Source organism: Salmo trutta, chromosome 16, assembly GCF_901001165.1.
Source record: "Salmo trutta chromosome 16, fSalTru1.1, whole genome shotgun sequence".
In the NCBI taxonomy this organism is placed as follows: Eukaryota; Metazoa; Chordata; class Actinopteri; order Salmoniformes; family Salmonidae; genus Salmo; species Salmo trutta.
In genome coordinates, this window is record NC_042972.1 from 20,019,496 (window position 1) to 20,034,007 (window position 14,512).

A 14,512-nucleotide genomic window follows, 5' to 3' on the forward strand; every position below is an offset into this window, starting at 1 on the left:
CGTTAGCCGCAACTCCGTACACCTGTAATGCCCAGGACACAAACACACTAACAGGGGCAAAATGGGGAACAAGAAAAACGTAACAGTCACGAATTGGCAAAATGCATGATATTAGCTGACTGGCTAACGTTACGTTTAGGAGTTAGGTCAAAGGGTTAGTGGAAGAGTTTGTTAACATGCTATGTTGTTACAAAGTAGATTCAATAGTTGTTAGTACTGGAAAAGTTGCTATTAAGTTAGCTAGGCTAGGGGTTAGGGTTACGTTTAGGAGTTAGGTCAAAGGGTTAGTGGAAGAGTTTGTACCAAAGGGAGTAGTACACAGCATTGTACGATATCTTCAGTTTCTTGGCAATTTCTCGCATGGAATATATAGCCTTAATTTCTCAGAACAAGAATAGACTGACGAGTTTCAAAAGAAAGGTCTTTGTTTCTGGCCGTTTTGAGCCTGTAATCGAACCCACAAATGCTGACGCTCCAGATACTCAACTAGTCTAAAGGTCAGTTTTATAGCTTATTTAATCAGAACAACAGTTTTCAGCTGTGCTAACATAATTGCAAAAGGGTTTTCTAATGATCAATTAGCCTTTTAAAATGATAAACTTGGATTAGCTAACACAATGTGCCATTGGAACACAGGAGTGGTGGTTGCTGATAATGGGCCTCTGTATGACTATGTAAATATTCCATAAAAAAATCAGACATTTCCAGCTACAATAGTAATTTACATCGTTAACAATGTCTACACTGTATTTCTGATATTTGTTATTTTAATGTACAAAGAATGTAACCCCAAAAGTTTGAACATTAGTGTATATAATCATTTTTTTATTGTTATTTGTATACATTTTTTACACATTTAACCCTTTTTTGGGGTAGGCATAAAACTACCTCCATAGTTCCATTCATTTTTGAAACCTGTACGGGTTACCTTCAGACGAGTCCCGTGACACTTTGTAGAGGGATTTGTAGAGCAAAACAGAGAACACCATGATGTTCGTGAGAATCTCCCTTTTCCACAGTTGAGTCACATTAGTTTGTAGCCGAAACGGGTCAAACAAGTTGGCATATCAAATCAAATGTTATTTGTCACATGCGCCGAATACAACAAGTGTAGACCTTACCGTGAAATGCTTACTTACAAGCCCTTAACCAACAGTGCAGTTCAAGAAGACCGTACCTGAGTCCAGTGGGGCTTGTGCGGGTCATACAGTAAAACGGAGACCACCATCGTGTTCATGAGAGTCTTATAAATTTGTAGGCCAACCCGTTCGAACGCTACAGTCTTTTCGGGAGAAGACCGATTTTCGGGATGTCTCATGGTCTGACAAACACGCTGCAGCTCGGCCACCTTCCACCGCAGATATGGAAGGCTGCCATAGGTGGATGCAGTAGATTGAGACGCAGCCCATGCATCTCTGGCTTAAACTGACCGGATTTTGATGGGTATTTTTTTGTTATGTTACTTATATTCACGCACCATTGCGTCAATAGACTCTAGGGGGTTTTAATACGCGCTTCTCCGGCTCAGCGACTCCGAAGACATGCTCCAACCAGCAACTGTCTATCATGTGCGTGAGGGAAAATATATCATGCTGCAGGCAGCATAGAGAACAAAAATACAAGAATGGATGCAATGAATTGAATATTTAATGTCATGATGGACAAAGCTCTGTTCAACAAACTCGAACTCGAGAACAAACCGTTTGGGGTGGAAGCAATTTGCAAACAATATTGTGCATAATACTCTCACGGCAGTCAAGCAATACATTCCGCAGAGGGTCGCTTACAGTCTAGTCTGGATGCTGCCACAACTAGACCTTGTTTCAAATGTATCAAGACATAATCTTATTTGTATGCCTAGCAATCAACAAATGTAAGCTACATTTTTTAAAGCACACTTTTACATGTCTCAGTCACAAATGACAGCTCGAATAAGCCCCCTATTGTGAAGGATATGTGAACGAGAGGCTTGTAAAATAAAATAAAATGTTATTTGTCACGTGCCGAATACAACAAGTGTATGAAATGCTTACTTACAAGCCCTAACCAACAATGCAGTTACATTTTTTTATTATTTAAAAAAATAAAAGAATAAGAAATAAAAGTAACATAATTAAAGAGCAGCAGTAAAATAACAATAGCGAGGCTATATACAGCGAGGCTATATACAGTACCGGTACAGAGTCAATGAGCAGGGGCACCGGTTAGCTGAGGTAATTGAGGTATTATGTACATGTAGGTAGAGTTATTAAAGTGACTATGCATAGATAATAACAGAGAGTAGCAGCAGTGTAAAAGGGGGGGGTGCAAATTGTATGAGTAGCCATTTGATTAGATGTTCAGGAGTCTTATGGCTTGGGGGTAGAAGCTGTTTAGAAGCCTCTTGGACCTACACTTGGAGCTCCGGTATCGCTTGCCATGCGGCAGCAGAGAGAACAGTCTACGACTAGGGTGGCTGGAGTCTTTGACAATTTTTAGGGCCTTCCTCTGACATCGCCTGCTGTAGAGGTCCTGGATGGCCGGAAGTTTGGCCCCAGTGATGTACTGGGCTGTACGCACTACCCTTTGTAGTGCCTTGCGGTTGGAGGCAGAGAAGTTTCCATACCAGGCAGTGATGCAACCAGTCAGGATGCTCTCGATGGTGCAACTGTAGAACCTTTTGAGGATCTGAGGACCCATGCCAAATATTTTCAGTCTCCTGAGGGGGAATAGGTTTTGTTGTGCCCTCTTCACAACAGTCTCGGTGTGCTTGGACCATGTTAGTTTGTTGGTGATGTGGACACCAAGGAACTTGAAGCTCTCAACCTGCTCCACTACAGCCCCGTCGATGAGAATGGGGGCTTGCTTGATCCTCCATTTCCTGTAGTCCACAATCATCTCCTTTGTTTTGATCACGTTGAGGAAGAGGTTGTTGTCCTGGCACCACACGGCCAGGTCTCTGACCTCCTCCCAATAGGCTGTCTCGTCGTTGTTTGAAGGTAGGCCTTGAAATACATCCACAGGTACACCTCCAATTGACTCAAATTATGTCAATTAGCCTGTCAGAAGCTTCTAAAGCCACAACATTTTCTAGAATTTTCCGAAGCTGTTTAAAGGCACAGTCAACTTAGTGTATGTAAACTTCTGACCCACTGGAATTGTGATACAGTGAATTATAAGTGAAGTAATCTGTCTGTAAACAATTGTTGGAAAAATGACTTGTGTCATGCACAAAGTAGATGTCCTAACTGACTAGCCAAAACTATAGTTTGTTAACAAGAAATTTGTGGAGTGGTTGAAAAACGAGTTTTAATGACTCCAACCTGAGTGTATGTAAACCTCCCACTTCAACTGTAGGGGATTGTTCCATAGTAGTCTTCTCCCATTTTTATGTTGAAAGAGTTGTGTGTGTGTGTGTGTGTATGCATGCATATGTTTATGTGCGTGCGCTTGTTTGTGTTGAGCATAACCATCTGCTGTCCTTCTCAGGTATCCAAAGCTGTTTGCTGCCGGGATGCTGTCAGGCATGTTCACCACAGCCATCATGGCCCCTGGAGAACACATCGAGTGTCTCCTACAGGTGAGAAACACCTACAGTAAGACCACACAGAACTGGACTTAAGTTAACTGGGTTTTGGTTAACAGGCTTAAATTAACTGGGTTTAGGATAACAGGCTTAAGTTTCCTGGGTTTTGGGTAACAGGCTTAAGTTAACTGGGTTTAGGCTAACAGGCTTAAGTTAACTGGGTTTAGGATAATAGGCTTAGGTTAACGGAGATTGTTCAGTGAACCATGCTCACGTGATTCAAAACCTTCCCTGAGTCCTGAAGACTTGTGCATGCTCCCTGAGTTAATGCCTACGCTTTAGCTCAGCTGGCTGACACGGTCTTGTAGCATGCAGATGACCCGGGGTTTGAACCCAGTTGATTACGTAACGTGATGTGGTGGATATTTTAAATACTATCAAATGAGGAGAGACAAACATCACACAAGTAAGAGTTACACTTCAACTAAATCTTCATTCACTAATTAATAAGGGAGCAGGTCACATCAAACACAAATGAATGGAGTGAGTGCTCCCTGAGTGGGGTGAGCCTCTGGGTTATATACTATCTCAGGATAGGTCAGGATAGGTGCAACCTCAGAGATGACGTACAAGTGTTCCAAACACTAACCCCACACATCCTGTGCCAGACCTTAGGCCCCAAATACCCCAAAGGCCCCAAATTCAGTACTAAGAACTTAGGACATTTGTTGTTACTTAGTTTCCACCTTGAACTAGGGGAGAGAACAATCTCCCCTTAGGAGGAGGTGACTAACGCATAGACACTGTAGAGACAAGTGATTGGTTCCCTACTACTCACACCATCCCTTCACATGGTTTGTAATAAATACACATAGTTCACATATGGAAACAATGTTTCCTTCTGACCTCCTTTGCCATAGTCCTTGCTAATATTCTGCATAGCAACAGGGACATGTGATAGACAAGCCTGACTTCTCCCCTCTCTGGACCCAAGGTGACTCAGGCCCATATGAGGGAGGAAGTGCAGCTGCCAACACCATAGTCCGAAAGGAGACATTCTAATAACAAGAGTTTCAACAGTTCAATCAAATAAGCATATTCTGCAGATAAGACATCTTAATTATCTACGTTACTTAGCTAATTCTGATTTCTTCATCACAATAGATCCAGGCTGCCAGAGGGGAGCTGAAGTATGCTGGGCCCATGGACTATGTGAAGCAGCTGTACAAAGAGAGCGGGATCAGGGGAATCTACAGAGGCACTGCTCTCACCCTCATGAGAGGTACTTCCTGAAAGATTTAATATATATCCTATACTCTTGTCTATGATATCTAACTCTTCTGACTGAATATACAGTATATCCTATACCACTGTCTCTAATATCTAACTCTACTGACTGACTGAATATATATATATATATATATATACACTATACCCCTGTCTCTAATATCTAACTTTACTAACAGACTGATTGACCTTATATCATATACCCCCGTCTCTAATATCTAACTCTACTGACTGACTGATTGACTATATGTCATATACCCCTGTCTCTAATATCTAACTTTACTGACTGACTGAATATATATCCTATACGCATCTCTAATATCTAACTCTACTGACTGACTGATTGACTATATATCATATACCCCTGTTTCTAATATCCAACTCTTTATCTAAAATCTAGATATGTTTGTTCAGTAGTGATTGTGTTATTAGACAACTGTGAGTTTGTGCCAGTGATTCTGACAGTCCGACTTTGTTTCTCAGACGTGCCAGCCAGTGGGATGTATTTCATGACCTATGAATGGTTGAAGCACCTCCTCATACCAGAGGGCAAGAGGTGAGTGTGTGTTTACTCTGTGTGCGTTTCTGCGTGTGTATGCAAGGGTTGCGGTCAGTTTCACTTGAAGTCAGTCATTTCAGGAAGTAATCTGAAATTCCAATTCAATAATTGAAAAAAGGGCATCTACAATGTCTTTAGAAAGTATTCACACCCCTTGACTTTTTCCTCCTTTTGTGTTACAGCCTGAATTTAAAATGAAAAGCTGAAATGTCTTGAGTCAGTAAATATTTAACCCCTTTGTTATGGCAAACCCGAAACAAGTTCAGGAGTAAAAATGTGCTTAACCTGTCTGGGCTAGGGGGCAGTATTTTTTGCCGGATAAAAAAACGTACCCAATTTAAACAGGTTACTACTCTGGCCCAGAAACTAGAATATGCATATTATTAGTAGATTTGGATAGAAAACACTCTGAAGTTTCTAAAACTGTTTGAATTGTGTCTGTGAGTATAACAGAACTCATATGGCAGTCAAAAACCTGAGAAAATTCCAAGCAGGAAGTGGAAAGTCTGAGAATTGTAGTTCTTCTTTTGATTCTCTATCGAAACTACAGTGTCTGTGGGGGACGTTGCACTTCCTAAGGCTTCCATTGGCTGTCTAAAGCCTTCAGAAAGTGGTTTGAGCATTTTCCTGTCACTGGGCAGATAATAGGAGCTCAGTTTCTGAGTGGTCTGCCTGGCAACAAAGGGATTGGATATGCTCGGTCCCGCGAGCGCGCCCCACCTTCTTTTTCATTGTTGAATAAATATGCTATTGTCCGGTTGGAATATTATCGCAATTTTACGTTAAAAATACCATAAAGATTGATTTTAAACAGCGTTTGACATGCTTCTAAGTACGGTAATGGAACATTTTGACTTTTCGTCTCTCGTTCCACGCTCGTGCGTTATGCCTTTGGATAAGTGATCTGTACGCACGAACAAAGCGGAGGTATTTGTACATAAATATGGATTATTTTGAACAAAAACAACATTTCTTGTGGAAGTAGCAGTCCTGGGAGTGCATTCTGACGAAGATCAGCAAAGGTAATAACATTTTTCTAATACTAATTCTGAGTTTGGGTTTCTCCAAACTTGGCTGGTGTCTGAATAGCTCGCCGTGATGGCTGAGCTATGTACTCAGAATATTGAAAAATGTGCTTTCTCCGTAAAGCTATTTAAAAATCTGACACAGCGGTTGCATCCAGGGGTAGTCTATCTATAATTCTTAAAATAATTGTTATATATTTTGTCAACGTTTATGATGAGTATTTTTGTAAATTGATGTGCACATTCACCGGTTGTTTTGGTGGGAATACATTTTCTGAACATCACGCGCCAATGTAAAATGCTGTTTTTGGATATAAATATGAACTTTATCGAACAAAACATACATGTATTGTGTAACATAATGTCCTAGGAGTGTCATCTGATGAAGATCGTTAAATGTTAGTGCTTCATTTAGCTGTGTTTTGGGTTTTATTGACACATGTCCTTGCTTGAAAAATGGCTGTGTGATTCTTTTTGTCTATGTACTCTCCTAACATAATCTAATGTTTTGCTTTTGCTGTAAAGCCTTTTTGAAATTGGACAATGTGGTTAGATTAACGAGAAGTTTATCTTTAAAATGGTGTAAAATAGTTGTATGTTTGAGAAAGTTGAATTATGACATTTTGTTGTTTTTGAATTTCCCGCCCTGATATTTCACTGGCTGTGTCCCGCAGGTGGGCGTCCCACCTAGCCCATAGACGTTAACAAGTCACATAATACCTAATCTCTGTACCCCACACATACAATTATCTGTAAGGTCCCTCAGTCGAGCAGTGAATTTCAAACACAGATTCAACCACAAAGATCAGGGAGGTATTCCTATGCAGATTCAACCAGAAAGATCAGGGAGGTATTCCTATGCCTCGCAAAGAAGGGCACTATTGGTAGATGGGTAAAAAAAAAATACATTGACCTATCTCTTTGAGCATGGAGAAGTTATTAATTACACATTGAATGGTGCCCCAGTCACTACACCCAGTCACTACAAAGATACAGACGTCCTTCCTAACTCAGTTGCCGGAGAGGAAGGAAACTGCTCAGGGATTTCGCCATGAGGCCAATGGTGACTTTAAAACAGAGTTTAATGGCTGTGACTGGAGAAAACTGAGGAAGGATCAACTACATTGTAGTTACTCCACAATACTAACCTAAATGACAGAGTGAGAAGAAGGAAGCCTATACAGAATAAAAAACATTCCAAAACATAAATCCTGTTTATAACAAGGCACTTAAGTAATACTGCCAAAGAAATGTGGCAAAGCAATTATATTTTTGTCCTGAACAGAGGTTGGAACCTAATAATAATCAGTGCAGATAGAGCAGGCAAGCTAGTTGTTTACATGCGTGATGGACAGACAAGTGTAGCCTATAGCACAAGATGTGACTGAAGTTTTACGGGTGGAGAGAGAGCGAGAGAAGGTTGAGGAGCAGGCTTAAAGCACTAGGCATCTTTTTATGACATGCATTATCTGAATTAGGTCAACATAATTATACCTACGGAGGAGCGGCTTCTATGAAGGAACTTTGAATGTCCTTTGAGCTAGCTAGCTAACAAGCTTGAGCTATCAAGCTTGTGTGTGCAGAGCAGCACCAGAATTAGAAACACGTCTTACCTTTTTGTAGTTAATAAAACCATGATTTTCAGCTTTCAGGCAGACACTGGAATACGTTTCTGAGTGAGAGTGTGAGGGCTTTTTACCATGCTTTTAAAATAACAACTTTGTTCCGGAACAGTATGGATCACTTTCGTAGCCCGTTTCCGTTTCTGTTCCTTGAAAATGTTAGTTATTTTCTGGTTTTCGGTTCTGTTCCCTGACCCGGTTCCAACCCCTAGTCCTGAATACAAATTGTTATGTTTGGGGCAAATCCAATACAACACATTACTGAGTTCCACTCTCCATATTTTCAAGCATAGTGGTGGCTGCATCATGTTAATGGTATGCTTATAATTCTTAAGGACTGGGGAGTTTTTCAGGATAAAAAAATTTATGAAATGGAGCTAAGCACAGGCAAAATCCTAGAGAAAAACCTGGTTCAGTCTGCTTTCCACCAGACACTGAGAGATGAATTCACGTTCCAGCAGGAGAATAACCTTAAACACAAGGCCAAATCTACACGGCAGTGGATCAAAATGCAATCCTAAATTGCAATCCTAATTGCAATCCTAAACTGCAATCCTAATTTAACTAAACCAAGAAGACAGTGAATGTTCCTAAGTGGCCGAGTTACATTTTTGAATTAAATCTGCTTGAAAATCTATGGCAAGACCTGAAAATGGTTGTCTAGCAATGACTAACATCCAATTGGACAGAGTTTGAAGATTTTTGAAAAGTATAATGGGAAAATGTTGCGCAATCCATGTGTGGAAAGCTCTTAGATACTTACCAGGAAAGACTCACAGCTGTAATCGCTGCCAAATGTGATTCTAACATGTATTGACTCAGGGGGTTGAATACTTATCTAATCAAGATATACAGTGCATTCGGAAAGTACTCAGACCCCTTCACTTTTTCCACATTTTGTTACGTTACAGCCTTATTTCAAAATGGATTAAATAAAACATTTCCTAATCAATCTACACACAATACCCCATAATGACAAAGCGAAAACAGGTTTTTAGAAATGTTTGCAAATGTATTACAAATAAAAAACAGAAATACCTTATTTACATAAGTATTCAGACCCTTTGCTTTGTGTCTACAACTTGATTGGAGTCCACCTGTGGTAAATTCAATTGATTGGACATGATTTGGAATGGCACATACCTGTCTATATAAGGTCCCACAGTTGACAGTACATGTCAGAGAAAAATCCAAGCCATTAGGTCAAAGGAATTGTCCGTAGACCTCTGAGACAGTATTGTGTCTAGGCACAGATCTTGGGAAGGGTACCAAAAAATGTCTACAGCATTGAAGGTTCCCAAGAACACAGCAGCCTCCATCAGAGGTGGCTGCATGGCCAAACTGGGGCTCCCGAGTGGCACAGCGGTCTAAGGCACTGCATCTCAGTACTAGATGCGTCACTACAGACCCTGGTTCGATTCCAGGCTTTATCACGCCCGGCCGTGATTGGGAGTCCCATAGGGTGGTGCACAATTGGCCCAGCGTCATCTGGGTTAGGGTTTGGCCGGGGTAGGCCATCATTGTAAATAAGAGTTTGTTCTTAACTGCCTTGCCTAGTTAAATAAAGGTTAAATAAAACATTTAATAAATAATTGGGGTAGAAGGGCCTTGGTCAGGGAGATGACCAAGAGCCCGATGGTCACTCTGACAGAGCTCCAGAGTTCCTCTGTGGAGATGGGAGAAACTTCCAGAAGGACAACCATCTCTGCAGCACTCCACCAATCAGGCCTTTATTGTAGAGTGGCCAGATGGAAGCCACTCCTCAGATAAAGGCAAATGACAGCCCGCTTGGAGTTCACCAAAAGGACTCTCAGACCATGAGAAACAAGATTCTCTGGTCCGTGTCACACCCTGATCTGTTTCACCTGTCCTTGTTATTGTCCCCACCCCCTCCAGGTGTTGCTTGTTTTCCCCAAGTACTTTGGTGAGTCAGACTGGGAGTTCCGTAATTCCCATCACCTGCACACCTTTCTTTGTGCTTGTGCTGTGGGGAGACCAATCTAAGTCTCTCCGAGTGCTCATTGACTCTGGGGCTGATGAAAGTTTTATGGAGGCTACTATTGCTTCTGAGCTTGGTATTCCCATTCAACCTCTCTCGGCTCCCATGGATGCCAGGGCACTGGACGGCCGCTCAATAGGTGGACTCACCCATTGTACTGTGCCCATTCAAATACGGATTTCCGGTAACCACAGTGAGACCATACAGTTCCTCCTCATTGCATCTCCCCATGTTCCTGTTGTCTTGGGGTTTTCCTGGTTCCAAAAACATAACCCTGTTATTTACTGGACCACAAGTTCCATCATGGGTTGGAGCCCATTTTGCCATTCCCACTGTCTTCAAGCAGCACAGCCTTCCCCCAGACGTCTTCCTCAGGACGTCAGCAAGGCTTTGGATGTTTCTGTTATTCCCACTGAGTATCATGACCTACTTGAAGTTTTCAGTAAGGCACGTGCAACTTCCCTACCCCCGCACCGTCCTTATGATTGTGCCATTGATCTTCTCCCAGGCACCACACCACCTCGGGGTCGGCTATATTCTCTATCCTGGCCGGAGACCAAGGCTATGGAGGAATACATAGAGGAGTCTCTGGCTACTGGGGCCGTCCATCCGTCTGCATCACCTGCCGACGCAGGGTTTTCTTTGTGGAGAAGAAGGACAAGACCCTGCACCCGTGCATTGACTACCGGGGACTGAATGACATTACTGTAAAAAATCGTTACCCCTTACCACTCCTCTCCTCGGCTTTTGAAACTCTCCAGGGGGCCAATTATTTTCCAAGTTGGACCTTCGGAATAGCTACAACCTGGTTCGGACACGCGAAGAGGATGAGTGGAAGACAGCCTTCAACACAGCCAGCGGACATTATGAGTATCAGGTCATGCCGTTTGAACTCACCAACGCCCCCGCTGTCTTTCAGGCCCTGGTAAACGATGTTCTCCTGGACATGTTCAACCATTTTGTGTTCGTCTACTTTGACGACATCCTGATTTTTCCCCTGTCTGCACAAGAACATGTTCTTCACATCAGGCAGGTCCAACTGTTCGTGAAAGCCGAGAAGTGTGAGTTCCACCGCTCTACAATTGCTTTTCTGAAATATGTCATTGCTGAGGGTAATGTTCAGATGGATCCAGGAAAGGTTAAAGCAGTGGTGGATTGGCCTCAACTTACGTCCAGAGTGCAGTTGCAATGTTTCCTAGGATTTACAAACTTCTACCACCGTTTCATTCGAGGTTACAGCACCCTGACGACCCCCCTCTCGGCACTCACTTCTTCCAAAGTACCGTTCAAATGGTCTCCTGCTGTCAACAAAGCCTTTGTGGGCCTGAAGAATCAGTTCACAACAGCACCCATCCTCATCTATCCAGACCTGTGTTTGTGGTTGAGGTGGATGCAACTGATGTTGGAGTGGGGGCCATCCTATCCCAGCGATCTGCCCAGGACCAAAAGCTTCATCCCTGTGCCTTCCTGTCCCATCATTTCAATTCTGCAGAGAGGAACTACGACGTAGGCAACCGAGAACTCCTGGCGGTCAAGATGGCGTTGGAAGAGTGGAGGCACTGGCTGGAAGGAGCAGAACAGCCATTCTTGGTCTGGACCGACCATAAAAATCGGGAATATCTCCGTACAGCCAAGCACCTTAAAAGTAGGCAGGCCCGGTGGGCTCTGTTGTTTACCAGTTTATCAACTTCTCCATTTCCTACTGCCCAGGGTACAAAAATGTGAAGCCTGACGCTCTCTCTCGCCTATACAGTTCCTCTGCTACACCCTTGGTCACAGAAACCATTCTCCCTACCTCATGCCTAGCAGCCACCATGGATTGGGGTATTGAGACGCTGGTTCGCAAGGCACAACACTCCCAGCCTGGACCTGAAGGGGGCCCTGCCAACCGGCTGTTTGTCCCCAACTCAGTCCGATCCCGGGTCCTGGAATGGGCTCATTCCTTCAGGCTAACCTGTCATCCTGGTTCCCACCGTACCCTAGCCTTCCTTCGACAACGTTTCTGGTGGCCCACAATGGTTCCTGACGTCTCTGTCTTTGTCGCCGCATGCACGGTGTGCGCCCAGAACAAGACTCTATGGCAAGCTCCTTCTGGCCTTCTTCAGCCACTACCGGTCCCTCATGGTCCCTGGTCCCATATCTCTCTGGACTTTGTCACTGGGCTTCCCCCGTCTGATGGCAACACCGTCATTCTTACAGTGGTGGATCGGTTTTCTAAGGCCGCTCATTTCATCTCTCTCCCTAAACTACTCTCTGCCAAGGAAACAGCCCAGTTGATGGTGCAGCACGTCTTCCGGATCCATGGTCTCCCGGTGGATATGGTTTCCAACCAGGGTCCTCAATTCTCATCTCTGTTTTGGAAGGCGTTCTGCACCCTTATTGGAGCATCAGCCAGGCTATCCTCTGGATTCCATCCCCAATCAAACGGCCAGTCGGAGCGAGCTAATCAGGACCTGGAGACCACTTTAAGATGCCTGGTCTCAACCAACCCCACTACCTGGAGCCGTCAACTGGTCTGGTTGGAGTATTCCCGGAACACCCTTCCCTGTTCAGCCACAGGACTCCATGAACTTTTGAGTGCTCCATGGGGTATCAGCCTCTGCTCTTCCCAGAACAAGATCAGGAAGTCAATGTACCCTCTCCCCAGATGTTCATTCGCCGTTGTCGACGTACCTGGAGAAGAGCTCGGGCGGCACTTCTCAAGACCAACTCCAGGTATCGTCAACAAGCAGGTCGCCGTCGGACTCCAGCTCCCCGCTACCGCATTGGGCAGAGGGTATGGCTTTCCACATGGGACCTGCCCCTTCGGGTGGAGCGCCTTTCAGTAGCTTTGCGGCATCCTCCTCTTTCCAAGGTGTAACACGGGAAGGAGTTGAACATAGGTTATCATTATATGCAGATGATTTGTTACTCTATGTAAATAACCCTGTAACCTGTTTACCTTCTATCCTTTCTGTTCTGGAGAACTTTGTCTCTTTCTCCGGTTACACGCTGAATCTCCAGAAAAGTGAATGCTTCCCAATCAATCCAGCAGCGCTACAGCTCCAGCAGACAGACTTGCCCTTTCAGCTTAGCCGCTCTGGTTTCATATACCTTGGAGTGAACGTAACTCGTTCATTACATGCTCTTTTTTCTGCAAACTTTGCTCCCCTTCTTGCACAAATGAAAACTGATTTTCAGAGATGGGGTAGCGTACCACTATCACTTATAGGAAGGATTAATGCTGTAAAAATGAACAGTTTACCCAAATTCCTTTATCTATTTCAATCTATCCCATTGTTTTTACCAAAGTGTTTTTTAAGTCAATCAATCAGGCTGTTACCACATTTATCTGGGGAGGAAAGGTACCCAGAGTCAGTAGATCTTTGCTTATTTGTAAATATAATTTTTTCTAGTTTTCCCAACCTGGCCTCTAAATACTCTTTGCCTTCATCTCACTTTTAACCGTTACATTCAAATTAGGCATTGTGTTTCTGACATCCCTGCTCCACCCCCTTGCCAACCCTGGGATGGCATATTATTACTATTACCTCAACAGAAAGCAGTAATTTCTCAGATCTATCTATTTATTTTGTCATTGCACAAACACTCCACCAACAAAATTAAATCTGCTTGGGAACGGGAAATGGGTGTTGAATTTACACAGGAGTGGTGGGATGAGGCGATTGATAGAGTACGCTCCACTACGTCTTGTGCTTCTCTTGGTCTCAGACAATTTAAGGTTTAACATAGGGTGCATTTTTCCAAATCCAGATTGTCTGACATATATCCAAATTTAAATGAAGAGTGTGATTGATGTCATGTCTCACCATGTGACCTTAGTCACATGTTCATTCAATGCTCTAAACTACAAAATTACTGGGATTCTGTTTTCAAAAATGTATCTGAGGTGCTTGAAATTAACCTGCAGCCTTCTCCATTGACAGCTGTCTTTGGTATTCTAGAAGACTTGTTCTCCTTGGACCCCAAACATGCCGATATTGTTGCTTTTACATCCTTATTAGCGCGACGTAGAATTATTCTCCAGTGGAAGTCTGCTCAGCCCCCCTCTACTTCTCAATGGCTCAACGATGTAATGTTCTTCCTAAAGCTTGAGAAAAATAAGTTGTCTCTTAGGGGTTCCAATGATACATTTGTTAGAAAATGGCAACCATTTATATCATACTTTAATGGCTTGCAGAGTCTCCCCTCTGAGATGCCAGTAGGCATTACATAATAGGTACAGTCATCAATATAATGCTATCCAGTCCAAGCAAGTTTGTCTAAAGTTTACTGATCATTTATTTATTTCTGTTTTTGTATTTTGAATCTGTATTGAGTTGTTTGTATTTTTTTCTCCCCCTGTATGCCTGATTGTTTATTTGTTGTGAAATTTCTGTAGAATTTTTGTTTTCTAGGACCGAATTGAGGGAGGGTGTGGGATTGGTTGGCTATATGGGGTGATCAGGGTGGGTGGTTGGTTGGGGGTGGTTGGGAACCGAGGTGGGTGGACTGAGGTGGGGCGGAGAGGTAGGG

At 43.2% G+C, this 14,512-nt stretch overlaps 1 protein-coding gene across 5 annotated transcripts; it reads left to right on the forward strand.

Annotated features, from left to right (window-relative positions):
• Positions 1–461: 461 nt before the first annotated feature.
• LOC115150259 (mitochondrial carnitine/acylcarnitine carrier protein-like) lies at positions 462–14,429 on the forward strand. 5 transcript variants are annotated; one of them, XM_029693370.1, is made up of 5 exons: positions 462–497; positions 3,469–3,559; positions 4,670–4,787; positions 5,276–5,348; positions 13,924–14,429. In XM_029693370.1, the coding sequence occupies exons 2-5, from the start codon at positions 3,494–3,496 to the stop codon at positions 14,009–14,011; spliced, it is 345 nt and encodes a 114-aa protein (XP_029549230.1). In that variant the 5' UTR covers positions 462–497; positions 3,469–3,493; the 3' UTR covers positions 14,012–14,429. The 5 variants fall into 5 exon arrangements, with proteins under 5 accessions (XP_029549230.1, XP_029549226.1, XP_029549227.1 ...); XM_029693366.1 differs by lacking the exon at positions 462–497 and adding an exon at positions 1,101–1,873; XM_029693367.1 differs by lacking the exon at positions 462–497 and adding an exon at positions 1,101–1,568.
• The last annotated feature ends 83 nt before the right edge of the window (positions 14,430–14,512 follow it).